Raw genomic sequence first — 19,655 nt, 5'->3', positions numbered from 1 at the left:
TTTCAAAAAGAACCACCACCACCACTCTCTCTCTCGTGCTGGATGGAATTCATAGAAGCAGCTCTGCTTCCATTGAAACAAAGTCTAAAATTCCCCTTGATTTCAGTGCCTGCATTTCAAGCTTGCAATTCTAATACCAAAAAGGTATGTTAGTCATTAGCATTTTATCCATTCTTCCTATAATGTCAATAGAGCTGAGCATGGCTGAAGGTTTGGCAGCAAACTGCTGAACACTGAGCCCAGCATGGGGTACATTACATTTCATTCGAGACATATAAGCTTTGCTTCGTGTGGGATTTGTGTAAATACTTGCACAGATTCTTTATCTGCAGAAGCTTGCTCCTAGCAAGTTGTTAAGCTCATTAATAGGGCAGAAGGAAGATTGTGCTCCTATAATTTCCGGTTCAATTATTATAGAGTGCACAACATCCTAATTCTACTGCAGTCCAAGGCAAAACTCCCACTGGTTTAATGGGGCCAAGATGGCACAAAGTTAATTTCCCAACACAACATAAAAACCAGAAACTCTCCCAGAAGAGTGACTTCAATGGAGCCTGGACCTCAGGAGATGAAACTCTCCATTGTCTCAGAAAGGAAAATTTTGTACCTTACCAGAAAGATGTTTCTAATGAGGCAGCCATTAGAATAAGGAGCATTGCCACGATACATAGAAAATGTGCTTGATTAATCAGCTAATACAATACAATTTCTGTTGTGCACATACATAGAGTTTTGACATCACCAGAATGAACTGGGCAACTTTTCTTCCCCTGAGAGCAATCATGCACATATTCACTTTTAGCCCTACTATTTCAGCCCACAAGGCATTGGGGAAACGTCTTTTCTGAAGTGAAAAGAGACCATTTGATTTATGTGAAGAGAACAATGCCAGGGCAACGTCATAGAAAGGAACATTTGTAAAGCGGATATGCAGTGGTCAGTATCTATTTCAGTTACATTAATAAAGACTGCTTCAATTCAAGCACTGTCCAACCATCAAAAGTGCCTCTTTGAGTGTAGTTTAATTAAATGCCCATTCTTTGGTAGGTTTCCAACTTATCAGTGATGAAACATCAGAACAATAATTGCTAATATCAGGAAATTTTGCAGAGGCAGGTGAGAGCTGCCTCTCTTTTTTAGTGGTCCAGTGAGATCACAGAGGACTGACTTATTTTTGTTCAGCAGGGCCAGGAAATTAACATAAAACATGAGAGAAAAGGAGGACAGATCTTCCAGCAAATAGGTTTTGAACACAAGTTGAACTGAACCCTCTTTTCATTACATAAACTCCCATCCACCAAAGGTACGATGTGTGTTTAAACCAAACAACATGAGTTTCCAGTCGCAGGCAAACCTCCATGAGGATCTTGTGGAAGAGTGCCTGCTTTCTACAGCCACTGTCACGAATGCTTCTAAACATGTGGAAGGAAGACCAAACAGAGACCTTGTGAAAGCAGCAGCGTGGGTCCCTGCTGAAGGTGCTCCAGTGATGATAGTAAATCCAGCCTTCCACTTAAACCTCTGGGTGCAGTTACAACCCAAAATAAAAGCTGCAGATGCATACTTGTAAAGCCAGGAGACAGAAGAGCCTCCTCTTCTCCCTGCTCCCTCTGCTGCTCCTCCAAGTCATCCTCCTCAGGAATAGTATTTTTATGGCTTCCCTGTGTATTGGGTTTGCGTGGCAAGGTTTTGGTAGCAGGGCGGGGTATAGGAGCGGCTTCTGTGAGAAGCTGCTGGAAGCTTCCCCTATGTCTGATGGAGCCAATGCCAGCCGGCTCCAAGACGGACCCGCCGCTGGCCAAGGCTGAGCCCATCAGTGACAGTGGTAGCGCCTCTGGGATAACAGATTTAAGAAGGGAAAAAAAGTTGCTGTGGCACAGAAACTGCAGCCGGAGAGAGGAGTGAGAACATGTAAGAGAAACAGCCCTGCAGACACGCAGGTCAGTGAAGAAGGAGGGGGAGGAGATGCTCCAGGCGCCAGAGCAGAGATTCCCTTGCAGCCCCTGGTGAAGACCATGGTGAGGCAGGCTGTCCCCCTGCAGCACATGGCGGTCCACGGTGGAGCAGATATCCACCTGCAGCCTGTGGAGGACCCCACGCCGGAGCAGGTGGATGCCCAAAGGAGGCTGTGACCCCGTGGGAAGCCCACGGTGGAGCAGGCTCCTGGCAGGCCCCGTGGGCCTGCGGAGAGAGGAGCCCACGTTGGAGCAGGTTTGCTTGCAGAACTTGTGACCCCGCGGGGGACCCACACTGGAGCAGCGTGCTCCTGAAGGACTGCAGCCCGTGGAAAGGACCCACGCTGGAGAAGTTCATGGGGGGACTGTCTGCTGTGGGAGGGACCCCGTGCTGGAGCAGGGGAAGAGTGTGATGAGTCCTGCCCCTGAGGAGGATGAAGTGGCAGAGACAATGTGTGATGAACTGATCATAACCCCCATTCCCCGTCCCCCTGCGCCGCTGGTGGGGTTAAGTAGAGAATCCAGGAGTGAAGCTGTGCCTGGGAAGAAGGGAGGCATGGAGGGAAGGTGTTTTAAGATTCGGTTTTATTTCTCATTACCCTACTCTGGTTGATTGGCAATAAATTAAGTTAATTTTCCCTAAGTCAAGTCTGTTTTGCCCATGACAGTAATTGGTTGAGTGATCTCTCCTGTCCTTATCTTGACCCACAAGCCCTTTGTTATATTTTCTCTCCCCTGTCCAGCTGAGGGGGTGAATGATAGAGTGGCTTTGGTGGGCACCTGGCCTCCAGCCAGGGTCAACCCACCACATCCTGTTAGAGCAGCAGGGAGAGGAGATGATGGTGGTAGGAAGATGTGGGTCTGGAAGGGTGGGCATAGCACAGTCTGTGTTCCAATTAATTTCTAATTATTTATGTCAAGTGGAACAGCTCCATCCATCCAGACAGCTTGCATCCATCCAGATCCTGTGACATACCACATTCCTGTCTGTAAAATATACCCAGACTTGGTTCAGGATTGGCTGGAGATGGTATGCATGAGATGGAGATTGAACCTGTTTCACTCACCTTTCCTGGGGGCCCCTGGGACAAAAAGAGAAGACTGCATCTCTCTCCTCCCCACACACGTGGTGGTTTGTTTTGTTTTTTTTTTAAATTATTATTTTTAGTGATCTACCATAGACCTCAGAGTCAGGCTTTGTGAATGCAAATGCTAAGCAGGCAGGGCTGGCCACCGGTTTCTGAGCAGCAGGACCTGTTCCACCTCCTCAGCCAGCACAGGCATTGCTCCATTACATACAGGGAAACCCCTTCCTTAACCAGCATGGGGAGACCTGGGAAATCAACCCCATGAGGCAAGTTGTCTGCTGTGGATCCTCTGTGCATCCAACGTTAGCCTTCTGTTGCCTCTTGTGGGCCAGCACACGGGTAGCTGCTAGGAGCTTTGTAAATATCTGTGCACAGGATTGCACAAAATAGACTGGAAAGTAGCTTCTTGCTTTAACTTAGCTGCGCTGACTTCTGCTAGCAGTAGTAGAAAAAGCCATCAAACTGATTTTAGTTGCAAAAGCCAAGAGCCTGTCTGTGCTTCTGCAGGGAGCACATCTATTGACTAAGAAGGTCAGTGCTAATGGCGGCTCTCTAAGAGCAGAAATTAATACTGAGGCCGTTGGAGAATTTTGCAAATCCATTTCTCCCCTTTTTATGCCTTTTTTATTCATATACACACTAAATTTATAGTAGTCTTGCATGGTTACTCAGCACTGGAAAGGTACTAGCCATCCCTTATTTTATGTAAAAGGACTTAATTTTAGCCAGAAGGGGAATGGAGGGTTATTTTTGCTAATTAGTTCTGAAAATGATTCACTTCAGACAAGTCACTCTCTCTTTTGGGAATCAATGGGCAGTGTGAAAGTGGTGCTACATCAAGCTTCTTGGGCCTCTACAGGATTCAGAAGGGGCCAGGTAAGAAAATTCAGCTAGCCACATCTATGTCATGGCTGGCCTGGTTATGGGCACCTCTTGTTTATTCCTCAGCAAGGTATAAATAACATCATGATTGAAAACATCAGGGCTTCTTCCATCTCGTAAAATTGGGAAGAGGGAATAGTTTTGTGTAGTTATTGATTTCCAGCTGCTTAATTAGTGTTTACAATATCTCTCCTTGAAAATAGCCATGTGCATTTCATTCCCTACTTGCTTGTTTAATTTAATTTAATCAATTGTTACACACCTGTTTCCACTTACTTAAAACAAGCATTATCTGCAGCATAACAAATATGAAGCAACATTAAAAGTAATTAATCTTTATCCTTGAAATGTTTCTCTTGGAGTGGTATAAGTAAGAACCCAAGCTATAAAAATAATCAGATATCAAGTTTATACCTTAAAGCACTAATTGACACATAACCTTCTTTTGAACAGTATAGGCAGATTTGAACATAGATGCACAGAAAGGAGAAGTAAGAAAACTCCCAGAACATTTCATAGGAGGTTGCAAAAACCCCTCTCTTCCACTGAAAGGTGATGCTCTATTAATGAATGCTGGGAAAAGACAGCGTCAGAGGACAGCAAGCAGGTATTTCTTACGCTACACCAAAGAGAAATGGATATAGGTTCCTCTTTGATTTTACCATGGACCTTATGCCCAAGCACATATAATACTGTATGCCGCTTACTTTCCTAATAAGATACAGAGTGAGTGACACATCCAGCTAAGTTCCTAGACCTCCTGCTTATAGGGAGAATCTCAAATGAGGCTCAAGACCATAAGGCAATTAAAAAAATACCACCACCCTCCCTTTTTTTTTTTCATTTAATGATTTCTGAGGTCTTGCTGGTGCCAAGCGTGCCGTCCAGAAGTCAGGCAGAGCCAAGGCGCTGGCCCCAACCATTGTCTGCCTTCTGCTGCCCTGGGCTGTAGTATGGCACTCCCACAACCCCAGCAGAAGGGATGGCGGGCTCATCCCAGGGCATCTTTAAAAACCAGCTTAGACACTCTCCTTACCCCTCTGGAAAGGATAACCACTAGCAAACATTAAGAAGTAACATTAGCCAGTTTCACATACATGCTGTTAGCTGATAAACTAAATCAGCAGCGTGGGATTAGTGCCCGAGAAGCCCTGTGTTTCACATAGCCTCTGAGTCTCTCCAGCTGTCTTAGACTTTTAGGGTTCCTACCTGTCATCCTCTGAGACCTTTATCCTCTTTCCTTGTATGATCTAAAGAGAGTAATTAATTTATTCCTCCAAAGGGCTTCAGTGACTGAGACAGCAATTTCACACAGTTCATACGAGTACCCTGCTGGATCATCAATTCCCCCTGTCAACCCAGAGAACAAAAGGATAAAGTCCTAAAGACACCAAATTAAGGTGAGGATTTAAAAAAAAAAAATATATATTATTTTATTTTTCTTCCAAATTTGCTTTCCTTATTTCTTTCTTTCAATGTCTGGAAATCCCCAGCGAGTCTGACATAAGTCCCTAACTCGTCTGGTTTCTGCAGAACAGAGTGTTGCCAGATGACGGCTCACGCTTGACTGACGATGTTCTGTCATCTATTGGTGCTAACTATGGATCAGTGTCTGTCTCTACAGCCTTTTTAATAGGCACTTTATTATTTTGACACATTTCCTTCCCTCTTGTTAATCTAGGGATTAGCAGTGACATGTCTAAATTCATGCTTAACTGTGTTAACATTATCCCTCTTGTATTGAATTTGCTGCGATCTCACAGTGCTAGCTGCTTAGCAGAAGACCAACACATCCTCTTGCTTAAATATTCCCAGTGAGACTCTCTGAGGTTGTCTTTGCGGACTCTAAAGCTTTACCTGACAGGTTGGCTACAATACAGAGCACAAAAAAAGACTGAATATGAGAGGGTATGAGATAAAAAAAAAAATCAATGGAGCTCCCATAGCAGAGGTAAAGAATAAACCAGTAAAGAAGGAGTAAAACTATAAACTAAGGGGAAAACAGTAACAGAAAAGTGTCTGCACAGTCATACAGCACATGGGGAGAATCATTTATCCATCTGCCAGTCCTAGCCAGGATCTGCAAACTCATTCTGACTGGATGCTTTGCTGATGTCCATCCCTGGCTTCTCTTCACCACGGATAGGTGCCTACTGTCCAGGAGCTGCATCAGGATGGGCAAATAGCCTCTGTGACCTTCCCTGCCTTCCTTGTGGATTCCCAGGAAAGACAGACTACCCTTTTCCGATAGCCATTCTGACATGTAAGCATGGCCTCTAGTGCAGGGGTCCAGGCTTCCTGCTTTTACTGTTTGCAGCCACCTGTGCGTCTGAGACTGCATTCCTCTTTCTGCTTTTCTCCTCAGTCCTCTCTCTTCCTCCCGTCTTCATTCTAGTCCCATACCTTTCATCTACCCTACATCTCCTCCTTCTTCCATGTATTTATTTTTTGACTTTGACAAGGAGAAGAGACTGTACGTTTTCCATAACACTTCTAGTGTTAATACAGGAATACTTATAATTGAGTAAAGACTTGGATTTGGCAAGGGTTGAACTTTGAGAAGACTCAGAAGAGAGAATAAAGCTTAAGGCTGAGCATTTGTTTGCGGGCTATGATGATTCTCCTCAAAATTCATAAGGACTCTTGGCGCTCTTCTAGGATATTTCTGATAGAAGACGGCAACAGCTTCAGACTCAGCTCTTTCCGGTGAGATTGGAGAACGGCAGCAGAAATGAGTAGCTATAATAAAGCTGACTTTGTAAGTAGGACTGAAGGAGAAAATTCACTGGAATTTCTAACAACTTCAGAAAGAAATGTACAAAGTTAAAAATCTGGAAAACCTTTGTTGGCATCCAGCTAGATCTGGGTGGAAAAAGATTAAGGGGATGGAGGAACTGCCCGGAGAGAAAAGACTAAAGGGGTTGGGACTCTTCAGTTTGGAGATGCTAGGCTCCTTGAGTTACAGAATCAGGAAAATGGTGAAGGTGAATGCAGACCACTTTTGCACCAAATCCTGCAGTTCTAGAGCTAGAGGCCATTCATCAAAAGTAGGAGATAAGTTTAAAACTGATAAAACAAAAGAGTTCACATAGCACGTATCAAACTTCTGGACTTTGTTTCTATAGGAAGTAGTGGGAGCTCATGGTAAGAGGGTACAAAAAGGATTAGACATGTTAATGGAGAGGGCAGGCTAGTCCCTCCCTCTCTGAGTGGGGTGCTGGATTAGATGATCTCAAGAGGTCTCAACCTGCCTTCCTGCGATTCTGTAACATTAACAGATGCTAACAGGGACAGGCAGAAACATACACTCCAATGCCCCTTATCCAACCATTGTGGCTGCTGGGGACATATGGGGAGAGCAGCCTACAAAAAAAGTAGTAAGGCTCTCCCTGAAAAACATTTCCCAGTTTCTCTGTCAAAGATATAGTCCTGTCACAGGTGGTCTGGCCCTGTAGCCCATTTCTTATGTTCTTAACCACTGGGTGCTATATTTATAGAGGACTTGGATAGCCTTAAACTGATTGTTCCTCTGTGCTTTGTCTTGATCTTACCGTAGCCTTTAACCCCTTTGCTAGTCTGTGATTCTGAAGTGCTTGTAAGCATCCTTGGGAAGAGCAACAAGTGAATTTATTTCCCCAGGTTTCTGAGTGAGGGCTAAGTTAGCCTACTTATTTCATTGAAGGAACTCTATGTATTGCACTAATACATTTGGGCTACCTTTAAACAGATAAATCTATACATAGATAAACTTCTGCTTCATCCCTTTGCCTAGTTTCAGGTGTCTCATTTCAGGTCTCTCATTTTCATTATACCTGCTCAGCTGTTGCTCTTTCTCCATTTCTTTCTATGTGTGCCCCTTGTTTTCAGATTCCCCTGTCCCATCCACAGCTGCAACATTTCCCCCATGCTGCTCACGAGCCCCTCCGTTCGCCTCCTGCCTGGGTGGTAGTCAGCCCAGCTGCTGTGTGCTTCCTGGTGCCCATCTCTGAGGACAGGCTTGCTAGGCAACAGCTGGATACAACCTGCTGACACCACGAGGCTATTGCATCAGCTCCCAGAATGAGATTTCTTTGGCACCAGCTGCTCCAAATTTCCCTGGACATCTCACTCCAGCTCCCCTCCACCCTTGGCCCCCCCCCCCCCCCCACTCTCACTCCTCCATGGGTTAGCTCAGCAGGAAGCCCAAGCCTGAGAAAGGCAGCTCTCACTTTTGCCTGGCCTGATTTGGGATGACTCAGGTGTCCTTGCTTCCACTTCTCTATTTGTTAAATGGGACAAGGATGTGAGGTGTCCAGGCTACCCTGCTTCCACTGTGCTCTGCTCTGATTAGAGCAACCCTAGATCTGGAGCAGCCCTCCTGATGTAAAGAGAGTAACATTTTCTCATTATTGCTATTCCTTGTAGATCAAAAATTAAGGGCAGTGGAGCCCTTATGCAGGACATTACAGAAGTGTCACTGATACAATAGACCCTAGTTTTCAAGTAATTAGTTTTTTCTTTTTTTTTTCTCTAAGTGACTATAACTATTTCCTACTCCACATAATTTCTCTCTTAGAAAAACATCTGGAAAATCCAGGCAACCTTTAAAAAGCTAATTCCCCAGCAAGATAATATTTAACTGCAGACGTTTCTCCCCTTGTTTCACAGTGGGTCTACAATAGCTTGACTTGAATCATTTGTTGGAAAGGAAGCTCTACTTGTAGTAAAAGGTGTATCTTGCTGTATCTTCACAGACTAGGAGCTGACGTAAAGCAATTTCCAAAAAATTCGTACAGTGAAGTTGAAATGAGATGGAGTATGGGAATGTCAAGATGAACGCCACAGTTTTCTTCACCACCCAGGACCTTCATCCTGCTCCTTTTCAGGACCCCTGGTGGCAGATGCTTGCTTTACCTAAAGTCCCTCTAATGAATGCTTGCTGCAGTCATTCCTAGAGGCAGCTGGCTAAGCAGAGAGCACAGAAGAGGAGGAATATTTTACCTGTCTGTATATCTGCACAAGCCTTTTGAAGGTGACAGGGTCAGAGCTTGCCAATGACATGCAAGGGATACATGTGTCAACATCTTCAGGTGAGGCCCCAGGGAGCCCTTACTCTCCCTTAGAATAAGGGCTGGGGGAAAAAAAACCCCAAACTTCTTAGCCTCTGACTTTTATTCTCTTCTGCTTCTTGCATCCTCACTACTTCTGTGACTATCATTAACTATAAACTCTAACGTCCTAACAGCCATCTTTTGTATTTTAATTTAGGAGGGGGTTGGAAATCAGGAAAAGGCTGCCTGTGTTCTGCATTATTTGTCATGGTAATAAATGTTTCCCATGTTAAGGTTGAATAGCCTCAATGGGACACACCTGTGTCCCTCTTACTAGCTGTGATCTGTGCTAATTGAGTGATGCACCCACTGAAAGACAATGGAAAAGAATGAAATGAAGATGGATGAATTCAAATGCACCTCTCCAGCGAGGTGAGAATAGTGTTGTTTCACATTCTTTTATTTCCTGGAAGTCTCAGATGTTCTGATTCTGAATTTTCCCACTTGATAGCAAAATTGCCTTTTTGTTCATGCTTCAGCCTCATTTACCCGTATCCATTTCTACAGGGAAGATCAAAACGTTGTTTCTGGAGCAGAGGGAGTTAAAACAGTCAACAGCCTTATAAAGTGACACTGCAGCTGTTTCTTAAGTAGCAATGGATCTTAATGAAAGGCTGCTCATAAAATTATTATCACAGCAGCAAGTAGAGGTCCCAACTGATATTAGGCCCCTATTGTGCCAGGCACCGTATGAACACATTAGGAGAGAATAACTTCTCTGCGAGGAATTTAAAACCTCATTAGATAAGACAGAAAGAAGCTGTGCCAGGAATAAGGGTCCCCACGGGGTAAAGAAAAAGGCCCTGGTCACAGGGAAAACACATGATAGAGCCCGGAATAAGATGCTGGGTTCTTGCCACCCAGGGTTGCTGGCAGCCCTAGAAGAGAAGGTCATTCGTATGTAGCAGCTCGGGACCAGTTTATTCCTATTGCCTGAGGCCAAGATTTGAGACTTTTTTTTTTTTTTTTTTCCAAACACAAATTCCAGTCCTGCACAGGGAAAGCCCTGGGCCTGACCTGGGGCACCTCATCACCATGCACTGGGATGCAATATGGAGGCAGCATGCCCAGACTGGGTAGAGCTGGGCTGTGCATCCAGCAAGAGGTCAGCACCGCGTTCAAAGCAGCCGTGCCCATGTTATTTGGCTGTCACACCCCCTCTCCTAAGATCTGCCTTCTTCTAAGCCAATGTCAAATCTTCTTTGGACTTGAAGTTGGAAGGGGCTGAACTCCCAAGGTAGTACTTTTCTTGGAGTCTGTTGGCAGCATTGACAATTAGGCAACTGATGCATTAACATGCCAGACAGGCTCTTATGTTTATTCATGTGCTGCTCTCGAGGGTTTATTGAATTGATGCCTGGTAAAGCAACTAATGGGAGCCCTTGGCAGGGTACCTTAGATGGATTTCCTTATTATCTCTCTAGATTTTATACTCTAGCAAAATCAATATTCAAGCTGGTGCACAATGCAGCCTCTTTTAGCTTCAGGGTTTAAAGATTTATGGGGCATCAGGGAAAACCAATGAAGGCAAAAGACAATGACAAAAGAAGTAAAATTCAAGTGACACAAATTGCTGCTGAACTAGGGTGGGCAAAAGCAATCATTAGGTTTTGAATTTTCTGTCTTTGTTAGGGAACCATTTTTTAATTAACTTCCCCCTGCCTGCCCCCTTCCTTTCCTCCCTCCTGCTTTGGTGAGGCTGCATGTTGCCCTTGCACTCCAGAAATTGTGACCAGGGCAAAGGAAATGCTGAGCCTTTAACAGGGAGTTACAAGGATTTCAGGTGGCAGTTATAGGTTTCTGCATGCAAGAGATGCCAAAAGAGCACTGGAAAGCAGGGAGAACCACAGCTGTAACATACATGCACCCTATACATCTTACCCTTTCCCATAGCAGGTCTGATCTATATTGCATGGACCTTTGTGGGGCTTCAACAGTCCTGTGAAAGAGAGCCAATGGTTCTACCTATTTCAGTTTTGGAGAGGTGGAATAGGGAGGAAACCAGCCTTTTGCTCAAATACTTCCTTCTTTTTTGGGGGGTGGGGGAGGGGGTCAGAAGTCCTGCAGTGTCACAGGGTTGGTTTCTTCAAATTGCAAACTGCCTAGCACTAATGCTTTTCACAAGTAATGTAGCCCCCCCCCCCCCAGATATGACCTGCTGCCTTGTGAGCCTGCAAGCTAATTTGTATGGTTCTAGCTAGCTAGAGCAATTATGATACTCAATCAGATATGTATTATTTCATTAGTTCTGTGGAGTTATCATTAAGATTCCCACCATGTTTGCTTATGACTGCCCTAAAAGGAAATAAATGATAGAGTTTAAAAGGTTGGTAACACTGTGAGGTTAAGTGGGTACACAGCTGGCTGGCACACTCACCAGTGCTAACCCCGGACTTTCCTGATCACAAAATTACTGCGTGTTTTCTTTTCTCTCCCATCTTCAACAGCAGCATTAGGAGACTTTTTCCAGCCATCCTTGTAATATGCTTGGAGGAGTTATGAAGTGAAATATCACTTGTGCTCTGGGATGAGTCAGAAGATTTTTCCCTTTCCCGTTGTTTAGTATGTTTTTTATTGCTACAAGGTTACTGCTTAACTGTTAAAACAAGGTTGAGGACTTAAAAGGTTATCTAGCTATAAATGCAAACAAGTTCATGGTAACAATATTTGTAGGTGTCTAAGTGTTGGATATGGGGCAACCCTATCCTGTCCATTGTTTGCATGAAATGATTTTGTATTAAGTTGAAACGAGGAACTAGACTGCACATATCAATCTAGAGACCATTCAAACAGGAAAGTTTTGTTAGCAGGAGTCAAATTCAGTCCTGGTTGAGAATACAAATGGTAGAGTTCAAATGGCACCAGAGGTCCTGCATGATCTTTCTAATCAAGAACAGCTGCCACCTGCCAATACCATCTTCTGTACACATGGATATAAGACAGGCAGACAGTGGTTGCAGCATCACATACCTACAGAGCTTTTATGCATCATGCTGCAGTGACACTTGCAAAAAACATCTTGTTTCATGGGAGGAATCGCAGGCCTGGTGTGGCTGAGGCAAGGAAGCTTCTTAGCCATCCTCTCTTCCAGGAGACCTTCAGCACTGGCATCATTGTATGTCCTTCACCATGTTCTTTATTTGCCTTCCTCCACAAACTGAGGTACAACATCTGCAAATGCAGTTCATAAGCCAGTGGAGAGAGAAAATACTAAGTCAAATTTATTGCTTGTTCCACCAAAACTTAGGTGAAGGATGTTTTGGTCCTGTTTGCATGCTGCCTGAAGATACTGTCACAATCATAAATCTTGATAACTATAAACTCTCAGTATAAACTTTTAAACAATTGATAGTGTGAAAGTGGTGTACAAATCCCATGCGGGGTCTCAAGAAAGGGGCAAATTTCAACCAGTAAAATTCATGGCCCAGCAGGCTGTGGAGGATTCCTGTCAGTTCCTATGTTATGTACCTCTCTCCCCCCAATCATTTTATTACCCTGAACATCTGTGGAAATGTAGAGGTGCAGGGAGCCTCGAGGCTGCTCAGCATGTTTGACTCCATTTTCTCCTTAAACATGTGCAAATGCTACTTCTATTTGCACCTTTGCAGAGCTGTGATTTGCAACACCAAAGCCTAAATGACACCTAAGATCCCTCCAGAGCATTAAACAAACAAGCCAGTAGGACATCTCACATTCTGGGAAGTGCTAAATTGAAAGCAGTAGTACAGACTGCACTGCTTTGAAAATGAACCAGTTGAATTTCTTTGCTGTGATCCAAACCTGAGAGGTCTTTTCTTATGGCTTTTTCTGCATTAATCCAGGCTCTACACAATCCCCAGAAAACTGAACCAGGATTCTGATTCAAGGCTTATAATGTAGAAAATCCTGTGTTTCTCATCTCATTTTGGTTTTAATTGGATTTATATGAAACAAATATGAAAAGGAAAGAGGACAGCCAGGAGACTATCCACAGTAATAGTTTAACAGAGCAGGCATTTAACATTTTATGCACCATCAGTGAGCCTCTGATTTGATACTGACAGTAGATAGAAGCCTCACAAAATTAGTCAGAGGCAAGTTAGTAGCAAGTTAAAATCTAGAATGTGGCTAGGACTATACAAGGTAGTTTGGGCTTGAGGATTAATATTGGTTGAAGGACTGTGTTAAAATAACTGGCTATAAGGAGAATACCTTCTAGTGGTATCTCCTGGGCTGTCTGCAAGTTATTCTCAAAAATAAGCCCTCTCCTCTTCCTTTTAAATGACTTTGCAAAGAACAGCCCTATCCCATGTGATTGTTAAGAGGAGTGTAGTAGGTTCCGCAATCACAGAACAGCAAAATACATAGTGCCTCTCTTCTAAACATCCTTTAAAAATGCCTGCTTTTCTGGCCAGTCATCTTATTGCAAATCAAACTCCTGGGATCAGAACTTGCTATAATGCAATGTTTTCTTAATTTGTTTCTGTGATATACCATGCATTTCAGGAAAAAGGCCACAATTATTAAAAACAAAATCCGTAAGTCTGTCCTCTGTCAGTCTTTTCCTTCTGCTGAATCATTACCTAAAGAATTTTGGAAAGATTTCTTCAACTGGAAAAAAAAAAAGGAAAAAAAGTGTTATTTTCTTTGTACATTGAGAGAATGACCAAGACTAGTCTTAAAAGGAAATGGGTGCAAAAGATGACAAATTGTGATCTCAGATATTTCAGTTCTTTGTTCCTCACTGCCTATGGTTCTCATTCTTTGAATTCTGTGCTAAGAACCTGATTCTGCTTGATAATATCATAGAATCACAGAATTGTTTAGGTTGGAAAAGACCTTTAAGATCGAGTCCGACCGTCAACTATGCCCACTAAACCATGTCCTGAAATATCAGTGTAATATCAACATAAATCAAGAAAGTAGTATAAGACTACAACAAAGAACATTCCCTCCCATGGTGTTTACATGAAGTTTATGCAGAATTTAACCTTAATTGTTCATTTAAGAGAATGATCAATGTTTTAAATCAATCTTTTAAAAATTGGGACGTGCTTAAGTGGAAGAGATCATTAAATGATAAGGCAGCTATCTAAGAGATTTTCTAGGCATATTTTGGATTAAAAGAGGCAGGCAAACTTTTTTTTTATGGTTACATTGTGAGAATAGATCAGTCAGAAATGCTGACTTTGAATTTCTTCAGAAAAACAGCAAACCTTCCAGTTCACTGCCTTTACTGCCCTTGTAAAGCTGGATAATTGTATCTGCAAATTGAAGCCATAAATTACTAATTTCACACGGTGGGAGAGGGTTGGATATACTAAGTAGTCAAACAGTTGCATTCAAAGTTCAAGCAAGCCAAATACCCTCCACGTATTTATATGTTCTTCTGTCTGGAGCATCTAGATCATTGCCACAGCTTACTGAGAAATATCAAGGAAGGTCCAGTCCCAGTTCTGCCTGTGTTGCCTATGCAGACTGGAAGTGCCCTGAAACATGGGCTCCATCCCTCTGGATGAATGCATGGCTTAGCAGGAAAGGGTCCTGATCTAGGCTGTGGCAATGAGACACAGAACAGTAAAACTGCATTGCAGGTCAGCGATCCCTTCCACTTAAAACCTTGAGGGTGAGACTGAAACACCTCCTTACATTGTGTATAAATGCCTTAAAGTTAATTTTCACTTGGGGAGGTCCTTTTATTTCCTTTTTACTGGTAGAGAGCTCCTGTGGGGCAGACTCGGCTGAATTCAGCTCAGGTGTTGTCCTGGTAGGAAACTGTGTTGGTGGTCCCCCTGGCTGCAGGGCAGAAAGCGAGCCTGTTGCTGTCGTGTTTTTGCTAGGAGCTCTTTGGAGCACCATTTCTGAGCACCCACTTCGAGGATGTGCAGTGTCAGCAGCATCTGGAAATGCTTGTTTATTCTGGGCTTTTCTTTCTCTCTTCCAATCAGAGAGTCCGAGCTTAGAAAACAGATGGGATTGTTCTGCTAGTAATTGGTCCAGCTGCTGCAGAGAAAATAGAAGGAAAAGCATATTGCAGTAATAAAAATATAATAAAAGGAATCAAGCAGGATACACAAGAGTATATGAAGCATGCCTGCTTCTTCTGCTTGGTCCAAAGAAGAGGTGCACTATCTGGGAAATGAGGTGTTGCCATAAAAAAGAGGAGAAAAGCCTAAAGGACATTTTATTCCAACAGATAGATCTAATTGCCAAATGGAAAATCTGCAAATGGACTTCAGTCTGTGGCCATTGCAACCTTGACTCTCTAACCTAAGCTTGTCAGGGAAGAGTCAAAGACAAGTCCCCTGACCATCATTTCTTTACCTTTCCTTATCAAACACAAGAGCTGGTCCAGAAAAGAACCAGACCAATAACCATTTCTCAATAATTATGTAGGAAACCAAGAGCAGAGCAGTATACAGACACTTTTATAAATACTGTCACTTTTCCTGGGTAGTTGAGCTCAAGCAGCATAGCCAAGGAGAAAGAGGGTCAAAGATGTAAACTCTAAGCCTGTTATTGGAAATCCTCCTCTTCCTGGCACTGAAAGGATTGTTCAGATGTACCTCAGAGTTAGGACTTTTTGAACTCTGAATAGCAGGACAGACTTTAAACCCACATGACCCAGAGCAGTGGCTTGTGCAACGTACCATAAGGATGCTCTCCCTGACCTGGCAAGCTCGATTGTTCAGCCGAAATTCCAGCTCTGCAACCTCCTGATGAACAGCTCGCCTTAAGAGTTGCAGGTGTCTGCCTTCCTCCCTGTAGGGACAGCAATGAAAACACACTTGAGTGAGCAGTGAACACCCTCCTCTTCCTATGCCCCAGCATAATGCCTGTATCTCCCTGTGTTGCAGTCTTGTTTTTACCCATGATGACAGAATACCTTACAAAATAATAAATAACAGCCCTTGTCTGCTTGACTCCCATTTCTCTGATTATCCCAGTTGCAAGATTAAACACATTGTAGTTGCAGACCCAGCTTGAGTCTGGGCAGGTTTATCACTTCTGATTTATCACCAGCACAGAGACTGCATAAATGTCCTACTTTCAGGCAGCTCAAGACTGGAAGCCCCTAGCAACTTTTTCTGAACCTGAGGCTTCATGGTAATCACTGTGAGCTTGGACTGAGTACATGAAAAGCTAGTTCAAGTTTTCCTGCATTGTCCCTGCATTGACTGTGAGCACTAAGTATGTGGCCTAAAGCGACTGATTTGTCAGAGATCACTCCTACCTCCTTCCCTGAACCCAGCGTTGATGTGGGACACTGAGATCCAGCTGACCGAGATCTGTTCCTGCATTCCTATTGCTATTAAACCATAGTATTTCCATGCTAAAAAATCTAGCCTACATCTATGGAACAATATTTCCCTTCAAAATGCTCATGTTTAAGAGCCTTGACTAGTGTGGAGAGAAGCTGGACTTTCCCCTGAGCAAAACCCACATCACAGTACATTTCTCCTCCACTTCCGGGATGCCCACAGCTGCACCTCACTGACCAGAAGTGCTGTTGGTAACACAAGTGACCAGACACGTTGCACGTGCCCACGGGCTCTTGCTGACGCTAGCTTTGGATTTTGGTAAGTGTGTGAGGCTGCCATTACCTTCCTTCATCTAGCATAGCCCCGGAAAACAGCGCCTGCTCTTTGGTCAGTTGCTGTTCAATCTCATCCAACTTCTCCTGGAAGTGCTGGCAGGAGCTCTTCATTGCTTCTGTTTCATGGAGGGTACACTACACAGAAAAGCAAGAAGATGCCTCACTTCACTACTTTTCTTTGAGCATTTCCGTGTCGAGTGCATTTGAAGCTGACAGCCCAAACAATATGGGTCCTCCTCTTACCTGCCCAACAAGGACTCTGTGAGCAGCTGCTATGAAAGTCCAGATGGCACTTCAAGTGAATTTGCTCTGGGTGCATCACTCACATCCCAGTCACCACCTTTTCTCCTAAAGCATGTAGGATTAAGTCCTGGCAATATTTGAGCCAATGAGAATTTCATTTTTGCCATTGAAGGGGAAAAGGACTTTGATCAAAGATCTGATGCAAAGTGCCAAATTCTGATGTTATCGCACTGTTGTCAGACATTATATTTGAGCAGTATGAGTTGCTATGGATTAATGATAGGTTAAATTACTGTCCACTGGAAGTTAGAAACTGTTTTTAAAAAGAGAAAGGAGAGAGGGAGAGAGGGAAGATGAATAAGAACTATGAGAAGGAAAAGCATCTTTCATGATGGGTTCTGCTAAGTGTTACACTGATAATTTCTCATCTATTACCAGTTAGAAACCTAGAACTGTATTTATGTAACCAAATGCAGACATCTACGGCAACAGATGTACTTGGAAGTACTGAAACAGAGCAATTGTTCTGATCCAACCATAGACATCCATAACAGGTCAGAGGATCTATGCCATAAATATGACCATTACTCTTCATTGAGAGAAGGTATCTAGTATGATTGATCATCTACGTCTACCCTGACGTAGCCATCTCTACACCAGGAATGTCTCAAGGCAGGCGAGATGAATGAGCAGGAATGGCACATGAAAAAGTATAGGCAGATTTGCAAGTTACTACTTTGTAGCACAGGACTAATACAATGGCAGCCCTCTAGTGACATTGAAATAAATCCTGTAACTGGAGTCTATCAATGTCTGAGTTTCTAGCCACATTAAAGACTTTTTCTCGACTTTTCACACCTTGTCCAGAGCAGTAATGCAGACAGCATCATCCAAATGATTTCGGAGACAATACCATCTGCCTTCTGAAAGCATGCCCCCCTAATACGCTGAAATTGCTCCCAGTGCAAGAAGGTATTTGGCATGTTCCCATCTTAGCAAATTTTGGTCTCTTGTATGCCATGGGAAGACAATGTAGAAACCTGCACTCCACTGCTGACCTCTGTAACTGAGAGAGAACAAGAGGCATGTTTGCAAAGCGTAGAAATGCCCAGTCTCTTTGAATTCCTGCAATCATGTCCTGTGATGATCTCCTTGTGTTTGTGTGCTTGAATGTGTCCCTCAGTCCCAGCAAGGCCTGAAACATGATGAAGCCCTCCCTGCTAGGGGATCAGCTTCATCTAGAAGGCAAAAGATGCTCTCCATGCATTTGAGAAACCTCATTCTCAATCTCCATTTCAATGCAGCTGCTACGTCAGGCACAGTCCTGATGTGCGTGACCCAGGGATAAACCATCCCATAGCAGTAAATTAAAAAATCTAGCCCCAAGAGCCATGGGGTTGCACCAGAAAGAGCTAATTAGAGACTAAGTAGTGTGATAGGGCCAGTCCTGTGACTGCAGTGGAGGTGAACTCTCCTAAGTGTCTGCTCCATGCAGAGCATAACTGGTGCTTTTAATGCTGTGGGTCAGGGCAGCAATCGCACCCCACTGAGGCAGCCAGATGTGTTATGAGCACCTTCAGATTGAGTGTTGGCTGATTGCCCATTTGTCCCCTACCCCAAACTTTAGTCTTGATCCTCAGACAGTTTTCTTGTTCCTAGATGGGAGTGTGTGGGGTGCAAGTGAGCAGTGCCCACATAGTAATCATGATTTCTTCTACCCGCTACCAAATCTGAGCAGAGAGAGGCCTTATAGCCATCAAAAAAGTGTGCCCAAATGAGCTTAAAGAGCTCTTGTCCTTCAGGTCACTAGGAAGAAGGCGATGGGCCACAGACGAATTTCTAGGTGGTTCCTAAAGGCTAACAGAAATTTGGAAAGCACCATGCAAAAGATCCAAAAGGCACAGTGTGTGTAGGTTTGGTAAAAAGTTGTGCCAGCCCTTACAAATGAGGTACAGGCAGCTCCCCTGGCACCAGCTCTTTGAGCATATTACAGAGCACAAATTCACATAGATTAATTCAGAGTTCACGCTCAGCAGGGATGGAGGGGGGACTAACTGTTCCAGGACTGATTTCATGCAAGACCTTGTTTAAGGTAAGGTGCATGTAAACAGGGTAAATTTACTGTCTAACAGTTACTCCGTAGTGGTTACATTCCCCATGCATGCTCTTGGCAAATGGGACATAACCTGAGCGAGCTTCTCACAGTAAAAGATGTAGAAACTACCACACCTGTAATGCAAAGTACAAAGTAGGCATGGGTGTAATCTCTGCAGAGTGACTAATATCCAGTAAATTCACTCACTTATTGCACAGTGACTTGGATGTGGAGCCATATCCCTAAGAACAGATCTTGGATAACAGTGCCGTGCAAAGTCTGTTCCTCCCACATTCCCTGTCCACAGACTAGAGAAGACAAATCACCATTAGCCCCTCCTAGAAGAGTGATAGAATAGCAGTGAATCAATGAGAAAAGGCTTCCCAGTCCAGCATAAGGTACTGACTCACTGCCATCTTGTGGCAACAGCAAGATAGCTGACAAAAGGCATATTTTCCAATATACTGTTCAAAGAAAAGACATTGCAGATTTATACATTCAATGATGGAGCAGCATAAAACTCACCACTTTCACTTTCTGGAACTTTTATCTAATAATTTTCTTCCCCAATATGTACAACAGTTCAAGTTTCATTTCCTTATGAAGAGCCTATAGAAGAGGAAAAACGGAAATGCCTGCAAACTAGCAGGAGGTATGCCGCTCCTTCCACGTTTTTCTCAGGATGCAAAAGCCACTCCTGACTCCCCTTCCTTGCTTTCTTCCCCA

General features: G+C 43.7%; 1 protein-coding gene and 1 long non-coding RNA gene across 2 annotated transcripts in view; one reads left to right on the top strand and one right to left on the bottom strand.

Annotated features, from left to right (window-relative positions):
• Window positions 1-4,420: 4,420 nt before the first annotated feature.
• LOC128142246 (uncharacterized) lies at window positions 4,421-5,562 on the top strand. Its single transcript, XR_008235332.1, has 3 exons — window positions 4,421-4,532; window positions 5,208-5,325; window positions 5,459-5,562. It is a non-coding gene; the product is annotated as an uncharacterized LOC128142246 (long non-coding RNA).
• A 6,016-nt stretch (window positions 5,563-11,578) lies between these two features.
• ITPRID1 (ITPR interacting domain containing 1) overlaps window positions 11,579-19,655 on the bottom strand; it is a 48,173-nt gene continuing 40,096 nt past the window's right edge. Inside the window, 3 exon segments of the mRNA XM_052796676.1 lie at window positions 11,579-14,997; window positions 15,645-15,756; window positions 16,599-16,726. Of these exon segments, the coding sequence (XP_052652636.1) occupies window positions 14,590-14,997; window positions 15,645-15,756; window positions 16,599-16,726 (648 nt within the window). The 3' untranslated portion in view covers window positions 11,579-14,589.

The sequence above is a fragment of the Harpia harpyja genome, chromosome 1 (genome assembly GCF_026419915.1).
Source record: "Harpia harpyja isolate bHarHar1 chromosome 1, bHarHar1 primary haplotype, whole genome shotgun sequence".
Lineage (NCBI taxonomy): Eukaryota > Metazoa > Chordata > Aves > Accipitriformes > Accipitridae > Harpia > Harpia harpyja.
This window is presented reverse-complemented; position numbering and strand designations above follow the sequence as displayed.